The following is a 25,897-nucleotide window of genomic DNA, read 5'->3' as shown; positions in this document are numbered from 1 at the left end:
TGAGTACTGCTTTTTTTGCGTGTTTTTTAAAAAAAGCTGTGCGATGCCCAGCTGTAGCGTTTATGCGGTGCGATTCGCATGCACTGCCGTATGTACCTGGTGGCACTTTTCACGTATGTTCACTTCACTGTTGATCAATAATGCATGGTATTTGCAAGTGGAGCTCACAGCTGTACGCGCCGTTTGTTCTTATTCATTGTGTCAACTGAGAATACACGTGAGCTTTCGTTTTTAGTGTTGTAGGCATGGTGTCGCATTTGTAGAAGTTGTGTCGTTCATACGGAGGGACAATAAACTTTTCTAGTTATCAGAATAAAGGTGTATGTATTGTACGGTGTGCGGTCGCAGTGTGTTAGTTTTGTACACACTTAGAATTACACACTTTACGTGCACGATCGCATGTACAATACAGTGGTGCCTTTTTACTGACGTGAAGTACGTCCAGCATTAGGCTGCCATTGCACAGAATAGCTACGAAGCAAGCTCTCAAAATCGTGCATTGCGACACTGACACTACATACGAGCAAATAACTGCTAATCGGCCTGTAGATCATGAAATCTGGCAAAGAAAAAAAAGGCCTTGCGGCGACAAGAACGTGCAAGTCACTGCTGGATGAGTTCAAATACGATGATGTAGGAGCTGAATTATTTCGGTTACGACACGTACCGGTGCTCTCTGCTGTTGTACAAAAACACTCCACGAAGTACTTGAGCACGCCGCCCTCAGGCCTGCCACACACGAACAGTCTCGGAAAGATGTGCTCGCAACATTTTACTGCATGCAAACCATACAATACACGTTAACATTACGCCGGGGCTATAAGTCTGCGCAGATGCGAACCAGTGCTGAGAGCACGCTGCGAAGCGCCTGCTATTTTGTTTGCCCCATACCGGTTTGTTTGCCCCATAAATTTGATGCACTTCTGCCACACTTCTCCCAATGCATTGGGACAGGATAGGGCCTCTCCTCAGTTTTTCTTTCCTCCATGTACCACAGCCACAAGCACGAATGGCTACTGGATTGGCTTGTCTTGATCTCAAGGTGTTGCCATGTTTATGAGACTACCTTTGGTATGAGCGAGTCTATGCTGTGTTTAGAGTTTGTGCCGTTTAACTGTAGGTGACCAATAAGCACTGTTTCGATTAAGTGATGAATTTTACTGTGCAACACATAGAAATCCAGCCAAATGAGCCTGTTTAGTTCCATTAATGAGGCATTTTCATTTAACCGAGTTTCGTTTATTGGGAGTCCACTGTATGTGCGCTATACCAGCTAGCACATATTGCCACACCACACCGTCATGACAATGGTCAGGCATCACTAGCAGAAACAATATACTTTTTGCTCTCCGACAAGAAAACAGGGGTGGAAGCGGGCTTCAGTCTTTTGAAGCAGCTTTGGGAGCAGGACTAATACAATTTTGAAGCAGCTTTGGAGCAGTAAAAAGGAAGTTTTAGAGAGGCTATGGAGCACCAAAAGGCATGTTTTGGAGCATCGAAATTTATTTCAGGAGCGAATTTCTCGGGCCACACATCACTATTAATTTGAATTTTTGCTCCCTTATAAACACAAAAAATTTCGGTGGTTTTTACTAAGCATTCAATGCTGATCAAGTGACTAGACTAACCCAAAACAGCTATATTGTAGGCATTCGTCAAGCACATCTACCATCTTTACACATATTCATCATCATGAGTGGTCGTCATCTTCATCTGCTGTGGGGACTTGGCTTGCCCGAGTTTTGTGCCTTGGGTCTGGTCGCTTCATCGTGTCTTCTGGGCCTAGTAAAGGTTGCCTTCACCGTTGCATCACAAGTGGTGGAGTGTGCTCTGCGATCCTCCGTCCTCTCCCAACCCGCTTTACCTCCTGAAACTCCGCTCAGGTCGTCGTCTGTGCCAGGTGTCCAGTAACATGCCTCAGGATGAGCCAACCGGCACTTCTACATCTACCTCCACGGCCCCGGCTAACGCGGCCTATCCATCCTGGATTATCACCGCGCACCAGCGTGAGCCACCCACGTTTGCCGGATTTCGAGGTGAAGATGTGGAGGATTCGTTGGACCAATTCAATCAAGCGAGTTCCACTAACAACTGGGATGATCCTACCAAGCTTCGCCGTGTTTCTTTTTATCTGACAGTCATAGCGAAAACATGGCATTTCAATCATGAAACGGACATCACGGACTGGACACATTTCAAGCAACAGCTTCGCCAAATTTTCGGCACCCCGGCGGTTCGTTCAGCTCTCGCGAAGAAGACACTGGATGCTAGCAAGCAACGATGCGATGAGTCTTACACCTCGTACATAGAGGATGTGCTTGCTCTCTGTAACCGTTTCAGCACGTCCATGTCTGAATCAGAGTTCGTCATCTATTGAAAGGGATATTGAAAGGGATCAGCACGGTCGCGCTCAATGCCTTGGTCATACAAAACCCGACCACAGTCGCTGACATTGTTGCTACGTGCCAACGCCTAGAGGAACTTGAGTCCCAACGGTTACCGCCGGACAGCGCTGAAAATAGCACCACGACTGATGCCTCATTGCGTGCTATGATCCGGGCGATTATACGAGAAGAGCTGCAATCTTTCAGCCTCTCAACGACACCAAGTCCACCACCACCCTCCAACGCTGCTTTGCCCGACGTTATCAAAGAGGAGTTGGCGTCCATGACCGGGCCAGCGTATGTAGATTCTCCGGTACCTCGACTCCAGCCGACGTACGCACAAGTCCTCGCTGGTTCACCACCCGTCGTACAACCGATGCCCGCACACTCGACGCCTGTCCCACTGGCTTCGTTAACTACGAGTGCGCCTGGCCAGCCCTTTCACCCACCATGGCGGCCATCTCGTCTGATCTGTTATTACTGCGGCTACCGGGACCACAATGCACGCTTCTGTCAGAAACGTCAGCAGGACGAGCATCGTGCATTCGACCCCTCAGACGGGATGATGGGACAAGCGGGTCCGCTTTCCAACATCGTCCTTATGATCCGCCGTTACGTCGCTCACCGTCTCCAACTGCGACATCTGAGCCAACCGCTTCTTACCGCTCTACTAGACCCCGCTCACCATCACTTCTCCGCCGCTCCACGTCTCCATTGCGACCTGTCTCGCAATTCACCAACCAATGCCCGGAAAACTAACCTGTGCAGCTTTTGGAGGAAAAGCTGCGTAGAACGAAAAGACAGAAATTCCTCCAGTGCGTCCATATAATACGATATCTGTTTTAATAGAAGGTGTGTACGTGGACGCTTTAATAGACACTGGTGCTTGTTCGTCTGTGATTGATCATTCTTTGTGCTCACGTCTGCGAAAAGTCACCACACCTTATGATGGACCTACACTGCTCGCTACTCAAGGGGACGCCATTAGGACTGCCGCTATGTGCACCACTCGTGTTTTCATAGCTGGTCTTCTCCATTTTGTGCAATTTGCCGTGCTGATTTTGTGTGCCGACCAGCTTATATTAGGCTGGGATTTTCTGTCTATACGGCGAACGCTTCCATCTGCTGTCGAGAAAATGTTGTTCATATGATGAAAACTGGCTATGCCCTTTATGCGGATGACAAGCCCATTTGCTTGCTCGCTGCGGAAGATACCGAGCTACCACCTGGTCATCAGCGAATAGTCACCATCACTTCTAATGTGATCGACTCTGGTGACGTGTTTATCCAACCATCTGCACGCTGTCTCGCAAGAGGTATAGCCTTTGCTTCAGGTCTAGCACGGTTCCGCAATGGCTCCGGACTTCTTTATGCTACAAACCAGATGTCTGAGAAAATTCTCATTCCTAAAGGAACCACAATGGCTTGCGTTACCGAATCCCAACCTGTCTCTGTTGTCCCACTTATGCCAGCGTGTTCTGACTTTCCTTCGATTGGACGTTCATCAAACGTTTCTGTTCTTGCTACGACTATTAGTCCAGAGCTGACCTCTTCACAGACAGATGAGTTGCTTGCCTTGCTACAAAACCATAGGAGATTGTTTGATGCCCATTCCTCATCTCTGGGACAGACGTCCATTATTAGGCATCGTATCCAGACCGATGGCACTTCGATCGTACACCGTCAACCATATCGCGTCTCTTCGTCCGAGCGTGAGATCATTGAACAAAATGTAGCCGATATGCTACAACGGAACATTATACGTCCCTCCGCGAGTCCTTGGTCATCCCCTGTTGTTTTAGTAAGGAAAAAAGATGGCTCCGTGCGATTTTGCGTGGACTACAGAGCACTTAATAAGATTACCCACAAGGATGTTTACCCCATGCCGCGCATAGACGATGCTTTGGATTCCCTGCAAGGTGCCGAGTACTTCTCAAGCCTAGACCTGCGTTCGGGTTACTGGCAAATACCCATGCACAAGAATGAGAAAGAAAAGACAGGGTTTTCAACACCAGATGGGCTGTGCGAATTCATCGTCATGCCATTCGGCCTTTGCAATGTTCCAGCAACATTCGAGCGGATGATCGACACAGTTTTACGAGGCTTGAAATGAAAGAGTTGCTTGTGCTATTTAGACGATATTGTTATTTTCTGGTCAACCTTCCCTCAGCACTTGCAACGACTGGACGAAGTTCTCACGTGCCTTCCAAACGCAGGCCTTCAGCTGAACACTAAGAAGTGTCGTTTTGCGAGCAAGACAATTAAAGTGTTAGGCCACATCATAAGCAAGGACGGTATTTGTCCCGATCCAGACAAGATTTCCGCTGTCTAACACTTCCGGCGTCCTGAAAAAGTCAATGATTTGCGCAGTTTCCTCGGCCTCGCTTCTTATTTTCCTATTCATTCGAGACTTCGCCTCAATAGCTTCACCATTGCACAAGTTGTTCGGATCAGGCGTCGCCTTTGTGTGGTCTCCTGAATGTGAAGCAGCGTTTGCCCAACTGAAGTGTGCACTCACATCCGAACAAGTCCTCTGCCATTTCGACGAAACCGCGCCTACGCTCCTGCATACAGAAGCTAGTGGTCAAGGCATTGGTGGAATTCTCCTACAGCGAGACAAATCTTACCGTGAGAAAGTCGTCGCATACGCGAGCCGTGCACTGACCCCTGCCGAAAAGAATTATACCATCACCGAACAGGAGTGCCTAGCGGTCGTATGGTCGATACAAAAGTTTCGACCTTATCTCCACGGCCACCACATTACTGTGGTTACGGACCATCATGTCTTGTGCTAGCTCTGGACAATCAAGAACTTGTCCGGCCGCCTTGGTCGCTGGATTCTTCGCTTACAAGATTACAACTTCACGATAATATACAAGTCGGGAAACAAACATCAAGACGCCGACGCACTTTCGCGCTGCCCGCTCTCTTCGGAGCCACTTAACAAACCCGCTACTGCCGCACTCGAGGAGGTTTCGGCCGTCTCTTCCCTACATGTTTCGTCCTTAGCAACTGTGGACCCAACTTCTTCAAGCGAGTGTGATTTGTTTTTATCTCACCAACGTGCTGACCCTTAATGTCGCTGCATCATGGACCGTCCTGATGGGACTTGCCAGCCCCCTAACGCCCGTCTTCACCGACAACTGAGGCAATTCAAGCTCAACAACCACATCCTGTACCGTCCTATCTACCATCCTGATGGTCAACGCTGGGTGCCCGTTCTACCTCGCTCTTTTCAGGCTCAAGTCCTCAAGACATAACACGACGACATGTCTGCTGGACACATGGTCTTCCAGAAAACGTATGACCGCATAAGATGTCACTACTACTGGCCGGGCTTGTCCACCTGTGCCGCGAAGTACATTGCCTCATGCGCCCGTTGTCAGCCTTGCAAGCCACCTACATCAACTCGAAGTGGACAATTACAACCGCTACCGTGTCCCCTGCAACCATTTGAGGTAGTTGGTGTTGACCTGTATAGTCCGCTTCCTATGACTGTCACGGGCAATCGATTAGTTACAGCTGCCGACCACCTGACCGGCTACGCCGAAACAGCTCTCGTGCCTTCTGCATCAGCTTTGGAAGTGGCTGACTTCATCCTTCAACAATAATCCTTCGTCACAGAGTTCCTCGTGTAATCCTGAGCAACCGTGGAAGAGTATTTCTTTCAGAACTCGTCGAAGAAGTGCTCAAGGCATCTGGCACTACACACAAAACAAGCTCCAGTTACCATCCTCAGAAGAACGGCCTGACTGAGCGCTTTCATCTAACACTGTCAAATATGATAGCAATGTATATCGAACCGGACCACAGAAACTGGGACACCATTTTGCCATTTGTCACTTTTGCGTAAAATACCTTTGTACAGCGCACAACCGGTTACTCGCCGTTCTACCTCGTCTACAGTCGCTTGCCCTCTTCTTTCCTCGATGTTTTGTTCTTCTCTGCGCCTGTTAAACCATGTTCATCTTCAAATGAAGAATACGTGTCTCGTCTACTTCATTGCCGCCAGCTGGCTCGGGTCAACACTCAAGCCAAGTAACAGGATCGCAAGCTTGAATATAATGCCTCTCATCGTGCTGTGTCCTTCAGCCCTGGCGACGAAGTCCTTCTTCTTACACTCATTTGCACTCCCGGCCTGTGCGAGAAGTTTCAATTACGTTTCATTGGCTCCTACACTGTCTTGGAGCAAACATCTCCTGTCAATTATCGCGTGGCACCCGTTCTTCCAACGAACCACCGCTGCCGGGCAGCAGAAATAGCCCACGTATCCCGCATGAAGCCTTTCATACAGCGTTCCTTTTCGCTTTAAACTGCAGCCAAGAACTGCAGTCAGGATGAACGCTTTCACGTGGGGGGGGGGGGGGGGAAGTTAGTGTAGGCATTCATTAAGCACATCTACTATCTTTACACATGTTCATCATCATGAGTGGCCGTCATCTTCATCTGCTGTGGGGACTTGGCTTGCCCGAGTTCTGTGCCTTGGGTGTGGTCGCTTCATCGTGTCTTCTGGGCCTAGTAAAGATTGCCTTCCCCGTTGCATCACAATATATATATATTAAACCTTACAAAATCAAACCTGAAAGCACAGCAAATCAAAGAAAAAACATAAGCAGCACACTGGACAGCTACTAGACCTTAGACGAATGAAAAAATTGAATGTTAAAATGTTGCAATGTTTGAAATGTGATTAATATACCGCATCCCACATAAACAGCAACTTAAGACTAAGGATGAACTAATACATTAAAAGTTATCTTCATACTAAACCAATATGGCTCTATAAAATCAATTGTAAAAAATTGCCCGCAGCTTCCCTCGGGGGAACACTGAGGAGGATGCGGACCATATAATTGGTTAACGGGGTGTTAAAGTGCGACTTACTTGGGTCGATGGCTAAATTGGTTAACGTGGTTGTGAAATGGGGTGTTAAATTGCGACTTACTTGGGTCGATGGCTAAATTGGTTAACGTGGTTGTAGGAGGGGGTGTTAAATGAGTGAACACGTACACACGTATGCGAAAGGGCGGCGCTGGTCGAAGGGACGTCGATCATTGTGTTTGTGGATTCGTTGGAATTCATTTCACCGCGACCTTGGACGTCGACGCGCCGTACAAACCAACCGACGAGCGGCAACTGAGCGAGCGAGCGCCGACCTTGAGTATATATACAGCACGACGGCGCATGCACTGTCAGCTGTTGAATGTTCTCGAAGCGCGACGCCACATGCGCGTCCACTGGAGAATCAGGAGAATTGTAGATGTCGAACGCGGTGTGTAGAGGAGGAAGGGTGCACAGATGGTGGAGGAGTGAAGCGCGCGCGGTGTGTAGAGGAGGAAGGGATGCACAGATGGTGGAAGAGTGGGCGACGGCGCGACGGCGCATGCGCGCGCGTCAGCTGTCGAATGTTCGAGAAGCGGTGCGGACGGCGCGGACGGCGCACTACAAGGCGCGAGTATAAGATGCTCCGCATCTAAAAAAGAAAACTCACGTTCCGCTCATTGAAGTGCCTCAGCCGACATGATAACCATGAAGAAATTTAGATAGGCTCACTGCGCCATTGCTAGATAATTAAGTAAATTTTTTTTATTACAATATGAACTAAATGGACACTCGAGTTCTCATCACCGCCGCCATGTTCCACACAAACTACAAGTTGGTAACGTTCCCTGCGCATCGTACATCCTACCCGGGCGTAAAGTTGTGCAAGCTGGGGTGGTGAGCGCAGCTCAAGCAGAGATTAAACGAGGCGGCCGATCTCCGTCGCTCGAAGGGCACACGCCATAGCATCCTACCGCGTGTTAGACCTGCCGTCAAATGCTCAAGCAGAGATGAAATATGCCGCCCATCTTGGAACGAGCATGAAAAAAGACGCGGGAAAAAGAGGGAGGGTCACTCAAGCAGCAGCGGTGAACTGTGATTCTAAGGGCGTGCTCCCTGGTCATAATTTACCCACTGCCACTATTCCCCAAAGACAACTGCAGAAAACTGCCGTGCCAAAAGGAAAGCCTCCGACGCACCCCACGAGCACTCATACCACCGTGTGGTTCTGACCTCCCTGGTCAGGTAGCGCTTTGGAGACTTAGAGTTAGAGTTTTTCTGACACCGGCAGTCATTGCCCACTGGCCACAACAGTACCGCGCAGCATATGGAACCATGTGCCCCTTTCGCAACGCTCCCATAACTGCCGTGGACGTGACACACTTGCTCTGGTCATGGCCGGGCTTAGAGCAAGCACGCCTTCATCATCTTAGAACAATGGCTCACCGTACCGGTCGCGCTCCAAACTTACAAGAGTGGATAAGAGGACCTTTCCACTGATCCTTGTTGAACTTTGTGCATGAGTGTAACTTCTTTATTTATGTGTGATAAACCATTGTCATTTTCATGTATGTTTGTTATGCCAAAGGGCAGTCTTTCGAATTAAAAAAAAGATTCTAAGGGCGTGGTTGCGATAAGCTGGCGCACGCGCTATCGGCAAGCATCAGCGCGCGACTTGTAAACCGTTCTACGTGGCAAGGTTTCCACGGAAAAAGATTGTGCGATAACAGTATTTCTCCCTAGAGAGGCCGTATTCTCTTAGACCAGTGTTTTGTAGAGTGTCGCGATGTCTGATCCAATAGGGTTAGCTTTCAGCCTTAGTATGGCCAGAGTCCAATGCTTTTCTGGTCACGAAACTCCGCCGTCACTCTATGGGAGAGCTTCATACGCTGCCCAAAACTGCCGCGATGCGGCGCCACTGCGCCACAGAGGGCATCACGGAGGACTGCTTCCTCCGTGGAAGGCATTGTTCGGGCTGCTCGCGTACTGAAACAGACTGAAACGCGTGCGCACAGCGAGACAAACTGGTGGAAGAAGCGTGCGTGCGTGTCCGAGTTAGCCAAAATGTTGTGAGACGACGATGCCTAACACGTGTTGCGTGCCGGGGTGCCGTTCCGGCTACAGAGGAACGACCGAGAAGGTGTCGTTGTTTTCTTTTCCACCTGACAAGGACCAGCGCGAGAAATGGAAACGGGCCATACCGCGGCAGGAAAGTGGCGACTTCAACTTTGAGTCCAAATATACACGTGTGTGTGCGAAGCATTTCGACGCCTCGGACATTGTCACTACTTATGATTTCAATATCAACGGCGACGCCGTGTCCCTGGAGCGCGACAAGCCAACGCTGAAGGCTGACGCTGTCCCAAGTATTTTTGGTGGCCTTCCTTCGTATCTCACGAAGCGTAAACCTCGACCCCGCTCATCGACAAATCGATCACCGCGCAAACGAGCACGCGAGTCGTCGTGCGAGACGGAGGAGCAACGAGCATCGCCGACGACCTGTTCAGACCGCACCGATGCTGCATCAGTGAATGAAGGTATGTAAGCGCTAGGCCAGATTACATCCGTGTCGTCGTGTATGAGTGTATCGTCTGAGCCTGTAAATTTGAAACTGCATGACGTGTTTTTCTTCACTCCTTTTCTTCTTCCTTTTTTTCTTTTTTTAGCAGATGTGGCACTGACCAGTGAAACGGTCGAAACCTACCACACGGACACAGCTTGTCAGACAGACCGCTTGGTTGACTGCGCCAGCTGTGCAGCAGTGCAAAAGTTGAGGTGCCAACTTCGAGCTGCGAAGCAGCAGCTTCGGCAATGCTAAACAAAACTCGCCGAGTTCGGAAAGAAGACTGCCAAGTACGAACGACAACAGCAGAGCCTTCAAAGACTTTCCGATCGCGAGAAACTGATTGATTGATATGTGGGGTTTAACGTCCCAAAACCACTATATGATTATGAGAGACGCCGTAGTGGAGGGCTCCGGAAATTCAGACCACCTGGGGTTCTTTAACGTGCACCCAAATCTGAGCACACGGGCCTACAACAGCGAGAAACTGATTATTGAGCAGTGCGTGATGAAGGCAAACGCGAAGTCTGCAAGAGCCGTACGGTAAGCTTCAAGCACTACTTAACGAATATGGTTTACGTGTAAAGGCGATGGAATATTCACGTGGTAATTTTAGATATTCACCAAATTAAAAGCTACATATCCGTTGTTTTCTGAGCAAGTGTCGGCTCCATTCAAAATCAGCTAAGCGTTCAAAACTACCATGAAATACGTTTTCTGCTTGAGTCCACCTTTACTGCGCTGACTCTAATACTTTAAATCATGAAACAATGATTTTCGTCCATATAAAAAATGTGCCCTTTTTACTACTACGAGTGGCTTATTCACACCCTCATAACCATGTTATCGTGATGTGTTGATCTTTTTTTCGCACCTTACTGCTATTGTTTTGAGCACGTTTATAAACAGACAGTGAATGATTGTTCTTATGCGCAGTTTCGTTGAAAACTTGGAGATCCAATGTGCACTTATTTTCTCTATTAATTGTTCTGGATTGAGAATGCACCATAGATCTGTGTCATTTATAGTGGCCTGCTCTCATTATGAAGGTTTTGGCCTGCATGTTGATCAGGTTTCCACTGTGTACACAGTGCAATGTGCATGTTCACATTACCCCTTGGCATGCAGTTACACTTGGTTAACAGCAATGTGTCTTTATGCTTGATAGCATTATGGAAGCACTGTGCTAGCATGTTTGTGCATGTGAATGAGATTTGCACCCTTTCCTTACCAGGTATAAGAAAGACTGGTTATATGACTGCCTGCTTTTGAAAACGAAGTCCACATCTGTGTATACATATCTCCAAGAGAACAACTTTCTACCCTTGCCAAATCCACGCACACTCTACTGCTATATGAAGAGCTTGAAAGCCGATTTTGGCTTTGATGCGCATGTATTTACTGTGCTCAAGGAAAAGCTGCTCACTTCCCCTGAAAGTGAACGACAAGGTTTGAAAGCACATCACTTAACCTGAATTCTGTGTGGTTTTGCCTTTCTGAAGTGATAGAAATTATTTTTTTTTTCTTTCAGGTGTGCTCATGTTCGACGAAATGAGTGTCAGGAAAAGTTTGCACGTCCGAGAGTCTGACATGAAAGTCGTTGGTAAGGTTGACTTTGGAGAACATACCAGGCCAGCAGACCGTGAAAAGGATGCTGATCATGTTTTGGTCTTCCTGTTTCGACCCTTTCTGGGGGGATGGTCGCAGACTGTGGGTACCTTTTGTGCATCAAGTGCTGCCCCGGGGTCAATACTTGCAAAGCTTGTGCTTCAGTGCATTGTACACTTGTGTAATGCTGGCGCAGTTATAGATGCTGTGACATGTGATAATTCAACTACCAATCGGTGTGCCTTGAGGTCCTTAGGTAAGTGTTTAACACACAAGCTCTGCTGCAGACTATCTGGAAAGGTATAATTTATTAGTTGCTCATTTCTTTCAGGAATTCGTGGTGACATGAAAGACCAGCAGGTGTCGTTTCAGCACCCATGCGACCCCTCTAAGGTGATCTATGCTATCATTGATCCACCACACATATTTAAATGTATTAGAAATAACCTGCAGAAAGTTGGGAAGTTTTTGGTAAGTGAAATAATTACTGTTCCTGTGATATAGTCACTCATATGATCTCATCTCGAGTGACATTCTGACATTCCTTCTTTCTACAGCTGCCTCAAGGTCGGGAAGTGTATCATGATCATTATGCAGCACTTCTAGAGTATGAAGAGCAACAGTCAGGGCTGCGTGCTGTACCAAAGCTGACGAGGGCACATATATACCCAAACGCTTTTCAGAAAATGAGCGTCAAACTTGCTGTTCAAGTAAGGTGCCCAACACTCAAGTGCACTTAGAAAACAAAAAAAAATTGCCTTTTTGATGTGACTCACAGTGAAATGCAATACAAAAAATTTCTTTTCAGCTCTTCTGTGAATCCACAGCTACAGCCATGATATTTTACAGTGAGCAGGAATCATGCAAAAAGCTTCACGGGTCTGCGGGAACATCTGAATTCACCAGACAAATGAACAGATTGTTTGACTGCTTGAACTCTCGCAGGCCTGAACACGTGCAGTACAGTGAAGCTGAGCATGTTGACGTAAGAATTATTACTTTGCTCTTGCACACATTTCTGATCTCAGGCTAAATTCTTTCTTACTTTATAGACACTGAAAGAGGGAATCTCATGGTTGGACAGGTGCTGCAAATACATCGAAAGTCTGCCAAAGCAAAGGCAGGTCTGCTTTTTAAGCAAGCCCACCTGTGAGGCGCTGAGAATAACTTTGCTCAGCACAATATCACTGGTTGAAAACCTCCTTGCCTCAGGGTTTCGCTACGTACTAGTGGGAAAGTTTGGACAGGACCCATTAGAGGTAAGCATGTGCACGTTCTCGCTTGATAGTTAAATAGTAATCCTTATTTTTTCTTTCAGAGATTTTTTGGCATTATCAGGCACGTGGCTGGTGACGGAGGACAACCAACAGTCCAGCAATTTCTGTTCATTTATAGAATGCTCTCTGTCAGAAATCTTGTCCAGCCGCCTCAGCGAGCATCAGTTGTAGGAGACGGCCCACAACTCCTCCTGAAGCTCCAAGACCTATTCCAGAAGGAAAAACCTGCTGCCTGTCACGTGAGCAAGAATATATTAACAGGGGTTGAAAGGGTAGAAATCTGAGCCAGATGGTAAGAATTCGTCAGGGAAAACAAAATGAAAAAAAAAAGTGCAGGCAAGGAAGAACACAGTACAAACGCTTTGCGGAGCGATATCTCCTGAATAGGATGAAACTGATCAAAGCGTATTAGTTCTTTAACTAAGTTTTCAGGATAGTTTTTAGGCTGCATGCATTTAGGTGTGAATTTTCTCATTTCTAGCCACACTAAGCTGTATGAGCATTACATATGTGCCAGGGGACTGTGCAGTGCAGGCAGTATCAAAGATTTTGCAGCCATTAATTTGGAGAAGCCGAGCTGATTTCTGATAAAGCCTGGATTTCGTCATACAAGAGGTGTAAAGCAATACTAGGCATTCAGTACATCTTTTTCGTTCGGTGCACTTTCTATGTTCAGCACACCAGCAATACAGTGTTTGCATTTCAGGCGGACTGTTTGGCTATTCTCTTTGATGAAGTACTTTTGGAGCCAGGAGAAACTGTGGAGCAGGCTTCACTTTTGCAACATCAGCAGTCTCCTAAGGAGAAGATCTTGGACTACCTCGCTGGATACGTTGCAAAGAAGTTTTCCTCGCTGAGATGCTCAAGCTGCGTAGAAAGTCTGAGGAGTTCAGAACGACCGGCAACTGGCCTGATTCTTGTTAAGTCTAAAGGTTTTCTCCTTGTGCCCTCCAGCCAGCTCGTCACACTCCTTCAAATTGTGGAGGATCACATGGAAGCGCACACAGTTGAAAAAACTGCTTGTTCTGGTGTGTACATGAATATTGTGGAGGATGTTTTGATGGACCCTCGGACTGCTTCAGCTGCTGTCGGTTGCAAGTCACATTTTGTGAGCACGACTGCAGAAGTTGTTCAGTTTTTTCTCAAGGTGCGTTTGCATTTTTTTACGAGAGAAAGAAACAAACAGATGCAAGCGAAAGGGTGCCCTTCATGTCCAGCAGGGGGTGGTAAAAAACCAAACACTCAAAGGTAACTCTGCACCCAATCCATATCTCACATATGTTGCTGTCCATTCTTCACGTTTTTTATTTAGCTTTTCATGAACTGGTGCACTGGTGTTCTGTGTATGTGGTTTGTTTTAAATAAAATTAATAAATGGTTGTGCTTGCACATTGCTTTCGCACAGGCACCTTGTATGTATTTTTCTTGTTGAATAATTTTTTTCCTTCTGACACTGACAACAATATTAGCATCGATGATTGGAATATCTTAACCCCTCGTATATAGTCGGCCATTAGAAGAATCAAAATAACTTCTTGTGTGTTTTTGTCGAAATCACGAGCGGCTTAGGTTACTGGTTTACTGTCTCTTCTATATGAGACTGCTTATAAAACAATGGCCTAATTACAATACACTGTCAACTGTGTTCGACCTTACTTTTCACGTTCGTCATGATCATAAACTAAACGTCGCACCGGTTGACTGATGGGGTTTTACATCCCAAAACCAGCTGTGATTATGACAGACGCCCCGTGGTGGAGGGCTCCGGAACGAATTTGACCACTTTAACGTGTACCAAACTCCAAGTACACGGGCCTCAACATTTCGCCTCAACCAAAATGCAGCCGCCGCGGCCGGGATTAGATCTCGCAACCTTCGGATCTGTAGCCGGGTGCCATAACCGCTAGAACACCGTGGCGGGGCAACACGCCGCACCGAAGACTGCTATGAGGTTAGTATTGCTGGCATTTAAGGACTCTGATATTACATATATTGTACCTAAGGCTCGTAGAGGGATTTAATCGTTCGGTCCAGAAATTTGAAGCGCATAGAACAGGTGTTTTTTTTTTCTTGTCATGAAAAGAAGGCATTCTACGGAAGCATTTCTTGCAGTAATGGTTTAATTGTTTGGGTTCTTCTGTTGCGAATAAAATGACACCAGGAGTCTGATATTGTTCACAGTTTAATAGAAATTGAGAGGCCGTGCCGTGCGAACCATCTGGCCTTATGCACAACTTTGCGCAGTCGAGAGATTTCGCTCACTTCCGGGCGAATGGACGTGTAACAACTCGTATGTTCGCCTCTGTTTACATGTGGCACAGCAAGTGCGTTATTGCGAATGTACAGTGTCCGATTTCAGGCAAATTTTGAAAAGCTGGACCAGTTGCAGTATTGCGACGAACGAGCGGCGCTCCCCCGACCCTGACGGCTGCATTTCGACGAGGCGAAACGCAAGAGCGGAAAAAAAAAGGCGTGCACTTTGATTTACATGCATATAAAAACAACCCCAGCTGTTAAACATTAATCAAGAATCCCCCACTACGACGTGTATGAAAATCATATAATCGTTATGGTGCGGCAAACCCCGAATTTTTGTCATTTTCGACTGCGACTGCCGCGAGCTGCTTGTCCAGAGCTGTTAGTTTCTTTTCTCCCGGGTGCTCATTTCAAGGCAGACGGCGCGTTCACGCAGTCACCGAAGCACGCTGAATGTTCCAAGTAAATGAGGGAAAGTGAAACGACTTTTGCAGAAGTTTAGAAAGCTTGGAAATCAAAGCAGACCAACACACTACCGCAGCGGTAGCGGACGGCAGCATGCCCTCACGAGCACAGCTGCGCCCCTAGCGGCCAGTGCTGGCTCCATATGAAGCTGAGGCGACACTTTCGTGACCAGAAAAGCATTGAAGGACTCTGGTATGGCCACGGGGTCATAATGTTGGTGAAGGCAGCAGCCGCTGTTTTCATGAGTGAACTTTTCATGTGGGCGAACCTGTACCCGGACAACGAAATGTCACTCTACAAGCAATACATGCTATAGACTGATAGCGGCAAACCAGAGCATCGTCCGTCGATAACCTTCCATGCAGCAAAGTGCATAGGCTATTTATACATGTGCCATCGAAGATTCCAGCGATATCGGTAGCGGCTGTGTAAGTTCTAGATCAAACTCTAATGTACGCTTTGTGCGCGTAATCCCATCGGAAGGATCTAAAAGATTATCTAGATTGTTCCCAGTCATTCTGGCACAGTTTGCACAAGGCAGCGTTACACGCGTAATGGTGCAGTAGGAAAAATAAAAAGAAAGAAGCACGTGCGGCATTACCATTACAACATTACAAATTCTTGCTATTGCAGTCATTGCATCACTGGTGAAACTCATTTTTTAGTTTATATGGTTTAGCTAACAGCTTTGATTTGATTGATTTGTGGGGTTTAACATCCCAAAACCACCATATGATTATGAAAGACGCCGTAGTGGAGGGCTCCGGAAATTTCAAATACCTGGGGTTCTTTATTGTGCACTCGAATCTGAGCACACGGGCCTACAAAATTTCCGCCTCCATCGAAAATGCTGCCGCCGCAGCCGGGATTCGATCCCGCGACCTGCGGGTCAGCCGCCGAGTACCTTAGCCACTAGACCACCGCTGTGGGGCGAGCTTACAGCTTTGCTGTTAAAACATATATAGAGTCGCAAAATGAGGTATGCACACAAACGCCATCTTAACAAGATTCATGCATGAACCGAAATACGATGTGACCGAACTAATCTGACATGAACGCGGGTACGTCCTCTGTGTAGCCCACCCGTGTTGCTCGGTCAATGATGAAATCAGACTTAATTTGGCATTGCACACGCAAATTCCCGTTTAGGCGCAGCTTGGCACTGCAGGTCATATTGGTGCGAAATGGTGCAAATGGCTCAGAACTCCCACCCCTGAGCAAAGAAGGTAAAAAACTTAACCTGCAGTATATTTCTTTAAAAACCTGGAAACGCCTGGAAACAGCCCTGAACCGCCAGACAAGGATTCAGTTTTGTGGCATGTTGCAGTTATGCAAATACAAATATATTTAGTCTATATGGCAACACATTTTGCTGCCACGAAAGTGGCGCAACCATTGAGCATATCCTACGATGAAAAAAAAAAATACTGGTATTTTTGCACTCCCACAGAGTTGCAGAAAAGCAACTGTGGCAAATAATAAAGGCTCCTGAACCCCATAACCTTTGACAAATCAAAAGCAAAGGTTCAAAAGGTCACCTTCTAATTAGGACACCAAGTATTAAGATTCAATGCAATTCAGTAATTAAACTGCATTCAAATGTTGTGACCCATTTTCTCAAAAGTGTTTTTGGTGCCCACTAACTCAATTGTGGAAAGCATAGCACAACGACGGCTGGACTGATCTTATTCCCATTTGTTCTGTTGGCATCAATAGACAGTCCTCCTTTTTAGAATGATCTCCAAAATTTTTTTTGCATCTGCATTGATTTATAATTTAACAATTACAATGCACCATTATGAAATTAAATATGGTCACATGCATAGTACAAGTGCCATAAAATTAAGGCAGGAAAAAAATATAACTCCGCCTTTGTGTTCAAACATTACTTGAGCAAACATAAGGAGGTCCAATTACCATGCATGTTTCATATCTGTACCAGGCTTTTCAGAAGAAAAAAGCTTCTAAATTATTATAAACCAAAAACCATTGATTGATTTGTGGGGTTTAACGTCCCAAAACCACGCTATGATTATGAGAGACACCGTAGTGAAGGGCTCTGGAAATTTCGACCACCTGGGGTTCTTTAACGTGCACCCAAATCTGAGCACACGGGCCTACAACATTTCTGCCTCCATCTGAAATGCAGCCGCCGCAGCCGGGATTCGATCCCGCGACCTGCGGGTCAGCAGCCGAGTACCTTAGCCACTAGACCACCGCGGCGGGGCTATAAACCAAAAACCAATTGAGATAACTTTAATGAAAACTTGGATTTTGTCTCTTTATCGTTACTTCTAGTGAGTGCACCCAATTGCAGCACTCTGCGCAAAGAAAAATAAATGATTAATTTCTGTCTTTTGTTAATGTGTAGAAAATTTTCTTTATTTCACAGATGCAACTGTCATGCACACCTTCAGTTAAGGGGGGACGTGGCAATGAAAACTATCTTTCTAATTTATGGGGCTAAAATGATGAAATTTGGCACACCGATGTGATTTGTTATGCTGATATTATAACTGAAATCAGTTTTGAGCTGTCTCTTGTAGTTTTTGAGTTACAGCACTTGATATAGTCTCAATGTCATCCCCAAATTAATCAATGAATTAGACAAAAGTTCATCAAAATTTTTGATTGAGCATATTCAGCAAGGCCCACTGGGTGCCGTAAAGCTATTAGTTTATTTAATGTCCACACGAGCACAGAAAAAATTTTTCAGATGTCCTATAGATATTTTCTTAACGACAGCTTTTGCAAAAATAGAGTTACAAAAACTTTTATGACGGCCAGATAAAAATGAATAGCATTACGGTGCTCACCAATGTTTCAGGATCTAAGTGTGAAAAACAGAATGATTTTATCTTCATTAGCTATGAAGTAGCACTGGGATGACTGACAGCAACTGCACAAAAAATGGAAGGTGAGAAAACGGAGCTCAAAGTTTTATTTCATGAAAGGAGTTAAATATTAACTTTGAACACCTAAAACCCGCCTGGGATGTAGTCCTTTGCCTCTACAGAGGCATTTTGTTTTGATTTTAATGCAGTTTTTTGCTTCTTTAAAGCAGTTTCATACACTTTTGTCGCCTTTTTCATGTGCCGTGCGTCCTTTTCAGCAGCGCGCCGCAGGGAGCACGATCCTGGAGTGTACCCAAGTTGTGGTGTGATCTCTTGTAGTGCTTTTCCACAGCCAGCATTAAAACGGCAAACTGCATCTGCCACAGAACTCTCAACAGTTAGGAGAAAGGCAAACAGTGTTTTGGATTGGAGCGACCAAATAACATTGTTGAGAGACTCAATGACATTTTGAGTTCTGCCTTCCTGGCACCTTTCCAGACGTTTCCTTGCTGAAAGGCGCTCATATATAGGCAGGAGTGCTGCCCGAACATGTGCAGGAAGCTGCATCTTGTGTGCAGGTGCTGGTTCCACTGAGGCTGCCACAGCATTAAACTTGCACCACGAGTTCACTCCAGTAGAGAAGTGCTCATGGCGAGGCTCATAATCAGTGGATGTAACATGGTAAAAAGTAGCCATGATGGCCTTTTCCATGGCTGGCACATTGTTTGGGTTACTTTTGATGGCTCATTCATAATAGTTGCTGAGCTTTTTAATTAAGCCATGTGTGAGGCAGCCTCTTCCATGCTGAGCTCTCGGTCCGTGCTCTTGTTTTTCTCAACAACGTTGCGCAAAGTCGTGCCCATTCTCTTTTTTTACATGGTTCACACATTCTTGCTTTTGTATGGCTGTGAATCCATACACGTTATCCTCACTGAGGACACTATACGTGAGGCTATCGCCATTACAAAGGATATTTGTATAACGGAGCTAATATTTTTGGAGTGATCGCTGAAACATGGTCTTTGCTGCAATTGTTTCCATCTGCCCTGCATTTGCCTCCGTGTTTTTTTGGCACTGTGGTTCAAGTTTTTCATACCACTCCAAGTATTCACTGTCATGAGGCTTTGGTCCAAGAGCACAGCCTTGGCAGTAGTTGGAGAGCACACAGTGGTCCAAGACAAGGCCAGAGTATAACTTGATGACACAGCCAACACCGATGTGGCTTGTGTGGCCCCTTGTCATCCAAGTGTCATCGTAGATGACGTCAGTGTTCCCTGGGGCCCATCCAAGGTTCCTAAATATCTGACGCACCTTCACTGCGCTTGCTGCCTCCACTGCTGTCGCTGCAGATGCAGTGGCAGGGTGACTATGCTTGCAGTGCAGCCTCCTGTATGAATTATGATGCAGTCCTCTACGCAAAATGTCCACGCGGGAAAAAATATCGTTCAGTGCAGTTCGATTTTTGCCAACAGACTGCACAGCTCTCACTGCACGAACATTTATTTCAAATGGATTTATCTGCTGAGGACCAGCACATCTTGGGGATGACCACTCATTACTTATTATCCCACAGTGGTCGCATACCACTGCCATTTTTGTTGCGAGCCCGAGGCATAGACCAGTTTGAAAATGAACTGGGGCCCTCCCACACTGGTGACAGCGAAATTCGGACAGCACCTTGTCCATCACACTTTGCAACAAAAAATGATGCCCCAGGAACAACATTATCATCACTTTCACCATCATTCATTAGTTGAAGTTTCCTCTTCGTGGCTGGGGTATCAGATAACGCATTCAAAGCGTCCACTCGCATTTCTTTTCGTCACGCAATCTCTTCAGCAGTAAGAGTTGGAGCCGAAATCCGCTGTTTAATACTCGATGCGCGAACATCTGCGGTTGCCAATGTCACGTTTCTGTTGCTCGCAGAAGCGCAGTCTCCACTGCTTGTGGACGCGTCAAGGCCACACTCGGACTCCTCAACTCGGCACGTGGACACATCACCGCACGCGGACCCGTCGACTCGACACGTGAACACAACACCACACGCGGACGCGTCGAGCCCGGCCCGCGGTCAGGTCGTAACCAGCGTATACGCACGCACTGTCACGGTCACACACGGGCGAGCTTTCCCAATCTCCCACATGCTCCGGCGTTTCCTGCTCGGCGAGGTCAGCGGCATTCGCTTCTGTGTCAAGCTTTCTCCTTTTATTCGATGGCTTTCGCCGTTTCCCGTACGCGTGAGCCATTCGGTACTTTGCTCCTTTGGGGCTCATCGCAAAACACACGCGCCTGGTTGCAACAATCAAGACCGGAGTGAACAAAACGCGCAGCTCACTCCCGCGCAAATGCGCGCGAAAGCCATTCAAAACTTATACAACCAACAGGAGCGCACCATGTGCCCCCACGTAACTATTGCAGCCAAACACGATGCTACTTTTGCTCTTTTTTTGCTCGCTTTTGCTGGTTTTATTTTTCGTTGGAGAAATACGGCGCTGTGGCTATCTTGAGCTCCGATCTCTCCTCTTTACAATGACACCAAGATGGCGGCGCTCCGCCGTGCGAGAGCCATGGAATTTTCAGCGCAGCGGCCCCTTTCGAAGCCAGATTTTCTGGTGGTTTTTGATGATAACACACAGATAAAGTGCTGTTTTCTGAATTAGTATTGCATATTTTGTTATAATATTTCACCACGAGGTAGAAGAAGGTCTGAGAATCGCGAAAAAAGAATAATGCAAAATTCGAAAATTTTGACCAAATTGACCGTACCCATTGCCGCACCCCCCTTAACATAGCTTTTACAAAACTCAAAGGTTGCTGCCATGACAAATATATTATCAAGGTACTATACATGTGCTCACAACACCATTATGTGTCACCCCAATTAGTTCAATGTAAAAGAAAGCTATATGTCTTAAGTCATGCAGGAATTATTACAGATGATGACATTGAAGGCCACACAAGTAGTATCCCACATTCCATACTAAGGGGGAAGTTTAAACATTTAAGCATTGAAGTATGTGTGTGCCAGCGACAACTGCATAGACCAATTAAAAAAGAAATGTGGTAGCTGAGCTCTGTAAACTGTCGCTTCCAACTTAACATATATTTTGTTAGATGATAAAGCAAATTCATTAAAGCTATGTACCATTCAAGACACAATACTTACAGCTTCTAATATTTGCTCGTCTTTTGAAGCACTTATTGATGGTGTTGATGATGGTGGTTGAACGAGAACAGTTGGTATATCAGAAGAATCAATAGATGGTGCTTCCAAGATGGTCAGTTCAATTGCAGCAGAACTCTTGCTGTCTAAATATGAAAAAAGAAAAGAGCTGTGAGCATACTAAACAGCTTGCCCTGGCAAAATACTATGTAAATCACTTATATTGAATACAACATAGCCCTTTAAACTATAGAAACTCAATTTTGTAGTGATGCTTTTTCTGATGCTATTCCTTTTACACTTCATCAGTGACACACCACTTTGTTACCATTGGTAACAGCTAGCCAGGAAAGATAATAAAAGTTGCATAAATAATTCAGAGAAAGCATCACTCCAAATTGTGGCATCACAATTTGGAGTGATGACCTACCTACTGGCCAAGAGATCAAGCATAGTTGCGCCGAGCAGCTATTGGCTGAAGTGCACCTAGTGTGGATTGCTCTCTGTGTCATCTCCCAGCCACGTTGTGTTTGCATGCGTGCATATGTGATGCATATCCTGAAAGGGGAGTTGGCCCTGTTATGTTAGAAAAGGTTATCTGCTTGTAAGTGTGCCAATCACGATGTACAAGAAAATTTTGTCTTGCTCGACTGCATAAGCCCTTTGATAAGGTCATTGAATGGAAATTTTGAGAATGCTATGTACTGTCATATGCTTGGTTCACCAGAATCATTTCAATGTGGGTGCCGCAACTCATTAAAGCACATCGTAACGTGCACTTGGCATTGTCCCGAACATGAGGCGTATCAAATAGTATCTGAACGCAGCAGTTTAGTGACTCGGTGGTAGAGATTCTAACACCCCCTGTAAACTTATTTGCACCTCGTGGCGCATGTGTTTCGCGCATAGGCCACATTTCGGGTTCACAACTATTGAGCAGTAGGTGGCATTGTGCTCGCAAGTGTTTATTACCACCATAGTCATCATGGTGAGCGGGTTCATATGGTTTCGCATATATACACTAGAGGGAACTCTGGCGATAGTGCCTATGGGACCTGCAACACATGGCACTTCACCGAGCATGGGAATTATAGGTAGCAGATGGATTTGCCTAGTCTTCGTACATTATGTTCCTCCTGGCTTTGCATGGCTCCTGGATGCTGCTTTGACACGAAACAACAATCGGCAAATGTTCGGCAGTTACGCTTCACCCCCTTTGTCTTTTAGACTTACCGCTTAAAATCGGGTCATGAAGTGGAAAACGGTTTCTTCTTTCATTCGAACCAAAACCAAAACACAAAAATAAATGAAGCCACAAGTGCGTTTGCCACCTGCAAGCATGAATACTAGGCAAATCCATGTCATACCCATAATTCCCATGGTCACTGAACGATCGCAGTGTCAGAGCCCCCTCTAGTCAATTTAGAAAACTCCATGAGCGCAGTAGTTTCGGCAGTGCCACCTGGCGGCAAGCCTGGGTGGCAGCACATGAATGAGCGCTCCTTTTTGGCGTGTGGCGGTTGTAGTGAACTGTCGTCTCTCGCAGTGGGCCCATGAGGACGGCCCCGCGGGTTGTCCCTTGTGAGGCCTCGTGGCGAGTCGAGCGTTCGCAACGCTGCCTTGTGTTTGTTATGTTGTTGAGTGTTGTGGAATATTGAATATTGTGTATGTTTGTTTTAGCGTGTTGATAGCAATTAATGTATTAATTTGACTGATGATACCATCGTTGTAAAAGTAATTGAATAAATGTGTTACCGACCCTGCCTCGGGCTCTCCCCAACCACTTTTTGTTACGCACCCTTCCATCCTTTGTTCCCTCACAACTCTGAGCACCCCGCATCGCCATACGCAACCCGTGTTTCCACACTGCCACCTATTTTTCGAAGACCGGTCAGCAATCTCTCCTGTTTTTTATCGCTGGTACTGTCGTTGACGTCGCCGGCCTAGAGTGACCAGACCATTCGCCAACATCGCCTGCGTCTTGTCTTCTCGTATTCTTCTAGTACAAGCACGACTAACGCTACCACACCCACTCTGATAATTCGCGATTCTTCTCATGTTTAGGACCTGTTCTCCCTCACTTCGCACTCAGCTCAGCATGCCATCCGCACGTGTGCAGAAGCATAAAAACGGCTGTCAATTTGCCCAGGTCGAATCACGAAACATCGAAATCAATGAAGCCATGCAAACCCGCAAGCACAACAAAACGATTCTTTGACCACAGCCGCTGATTCTTCGAACACCACCGAGCGCATCGATCTAGGCGGCCGTGCTTAGACCTTTGCACGCGAATTTTACGTGCGAGTGGTGGTGGTGGTGGTGGTGGTGGTTGTGGTTGGATGAGGGAAAGACGCCTAATTTCTGCAGCCCTTGAGGGAGCACGGCGCAGCGTCTTGTAGGGGAGATGGGGAAGGGGAATAAAGAGGGACAAAGTGGAAGATAGGAATAGGAGCAGTAAGTCAGTAGGAAGGGGCAACTGTCATAGCAACAACAGCAGCCGGTAGTGAACGAGAGTTTTGTGGAGGGTCTCAATGGTAGCGGGGCATTCCTGCCCCAGCAGCAGGGCTCTTAGTTGAGCTGAGTAGTTCCAGGCTGTCCGCTGAGTGCTGCAAGGTACACAGCGCGCTACGGGTGGTCCGCGGGTAGCGCATCTCTGCCCGCGGGCAGTGCAGCAAGCAGGAAGGCGATGAGGACGTCCCACAGGTCCTCGGCAGGCTCGGCAGGTGGGGCAGGCGATGGGCTCATAGCGGACGAACTCACCGGTGGCAGGGAGGAGTGGCGCGGCGCTAAAGTTGGGCACTGCAAGCCAGGATCTTTGGTGGAGCTATCGGGAAGGTTGGCCTTGATCGCAGCAGCATAGGAGCGAACCTCTCGGTACTTTTCGCGTTCTGCGGCCTTGACCGCCGATCTCGAGCGCGGCATTGGTGCCGTGGCCAGCAGCGTGGCCACCTTCCGCTCCTCCTGCCAGCAAGGACAGGTCGGCGTGTCGGCTGGATGCCCCCCTCCACAGTTGGCGCAGTGGGGACGGCAAGTATCGGCGCCCGGGTGTTGGCGGCCGCATCTGGTGCAGGCGCCGGCACGCGAGCATGCCTCGGACACATTTCCGAAGTGCCCACATTGCCAGCCATGTTGGGGACGCAGCCTGGCGTGCCGCACCCGCAGCTGCAGACCGCAGAAAGTGACCCGGTCCGGTGGTCGGCTGCTGGCTGCTCACCTCCCCGTCTGCCCCTCCTTGCTTGCAGCCAGGACCAGAACAGGCGACCCGAGTCCCGCAGACAGCTCGGAGTCGGTGAGGTCGTCGTGCATGTCATGGAGGATGCCGATGCTGCTGCGACGATCCACAAGCTCCCTGGAAATGACGAGAACGCCGCTAATCTCTTTGATGGACAGGAGCTCAGGCATGCACGCTGGTGTCTGCAGCCACGATGTTTCAGCGGTGGTTAACGTGCACCGCCATCACACCGGGCCACTTAGCGAGTGCCGCCGTGAGTATCAGGCACAGCGATCCCGTGAACGAGCCGCCAGAGATGAAGAAACAGAAGAGTACTGTCCCCGCCACTGCTGGATCTGTTGCAATCGCTGCGGCCTCCAGTGCCCTTGCTCGCCGCCGGGCTGCCTACGAAATGACCATCTGATGATAGTCTTCCTCGGCAGGCGGAGGGCTCGGGCGAAGGCACGGCATAGCAATCAAGGTGTTCCGCCGCCTCCGAGCTGGTGGGGCCTCGGACGAGCTAGACCGGTGATCTCGGGACAGCCGGCACTTGTTCAGATTTCCTTGCTTCTTCTTTCCGCAGGCAGGCGTGCCAACAATGAGAACAGCAGCTGCCGAAGTGACTTCCTCGCTATCGGAGATGCGCTGTGCCGCAGTTGGTGGAGAGCATGAACCAATGAGAGGCGCCAATTTCTCCTGGGAGGAGCCAGGGCCAACCGGTGTGCGCGTCGGTGTGGTGGTGGCTTGAACCTGCTTTCGCGGGCCCTCCCGCACGTCATCGTCAAAGCTCGCTTCCGCGTGGAAGTCGATGTGTCCATGTCCTCATCTGAGCTGCTAGGCAGTGCGGACGAAGCGGATTCATCGGCAGCAGAGCTTGTGGTGGCCGCAACATCCATGTGGTCGTGAGTGGTTGCGGCTGCTGTCACAGTGTTCGGGGCAGGTGTCGGAGGTTCGAATTCCAGGAAAACCTCGTACATCTTTTTCTCCGTCCACCTGCCGATGGAGGCCACTGGCTGTTGCTCTTGAAGCAGCTGTTGTCGCTTATTCTCCTGATCCTGCATCATCAGGTCCATGTCAAGTAGGTCCTAGATACAGAGCTCGCGGCGCTGGCGGCGAAGTTCGTCAGTCTCTGTCGTGGGCATAGACGAGTCTCCACGCAGCTTCTCTATCGTGAAGACTGTGGAGCATGAATCGTCGTCCAGCAGCTCGGACTGGTAGCTGCTTGCGGTTGAAGACGGGGCCTTCTTCTTGCCCTTCTTCCTCGATGGGGTGAACCCATATCGCTGCGTGATCAAGGAAAATCTGCCGAGCTGGT

At 47.7% G+C, this 25,897-nt stretch overlaps 2 protein-coding genes across 8 annotated transcripts in view; one reads left to right on the top strand and one right to left on the bottom strand.

Annotated features, from left to right (window-relative positions):
* The window catches only part of LOC119161481 (uncharacterized), a 192,759-nt gene that overhangs the window by 134,811 nt on the left and 32,051 nt on the right, over positions 1–25,897 (bottom strand). For 3 of the 7 annotated variants that reach the window (XM_037413976.2, XM_075879209.1, XM_037413974.2), the window contains exon 5: positions 21,375–21,517. The exons of 3 other annotated variants lie outside the window; for them this stretch is intronic. In XM_037413976.2, the coding sequence (XP_037269873.1) occupies positions 21,375–21,517 (143 nt within the window). Of the gene's footprint in view, positions 1–21,374; positions 21,518–25,897 lie in introns of those variants that run through there. One more of the 7 variants, XM_075879207.1, reaches the window with a different exon arrangement.
* On the top strand, positions 7,675–10,284 carry LOC142776133 (uncharacterized). Its single transcript, XM_075879205.1, has 2 exons — positions 7,675–9,742; positions 9,875–10,284. Exons 1-2 carry the CDS (start codon positions 9,286–9,288, stop codon positions 10,021–10,023), a joined length of 606 nt encoding a protein of 201 aa, XP_075735320.1. The 5' UTR covers positions 7,675–9,285; the 3' UTR covers positions 10,024–10,284.

Source organism: Rhipicephalus microplus, chromosome X, assembly GCF_043290135.1.
Source record: "Rhipicephalus microplus isolate Deutch F79 chromosome X, USDA_Rmic, whole genome shotgun sequence".
NCBI lineage: Eukaryota > Metazoa > Arthropoda > Arachnida > Ixodida > Ixodidae > Rhipicephalus > Rhipicephalus microplus.
This window is presented reverse-complemented; position numbering and strand designations above follow the sequence as displayed.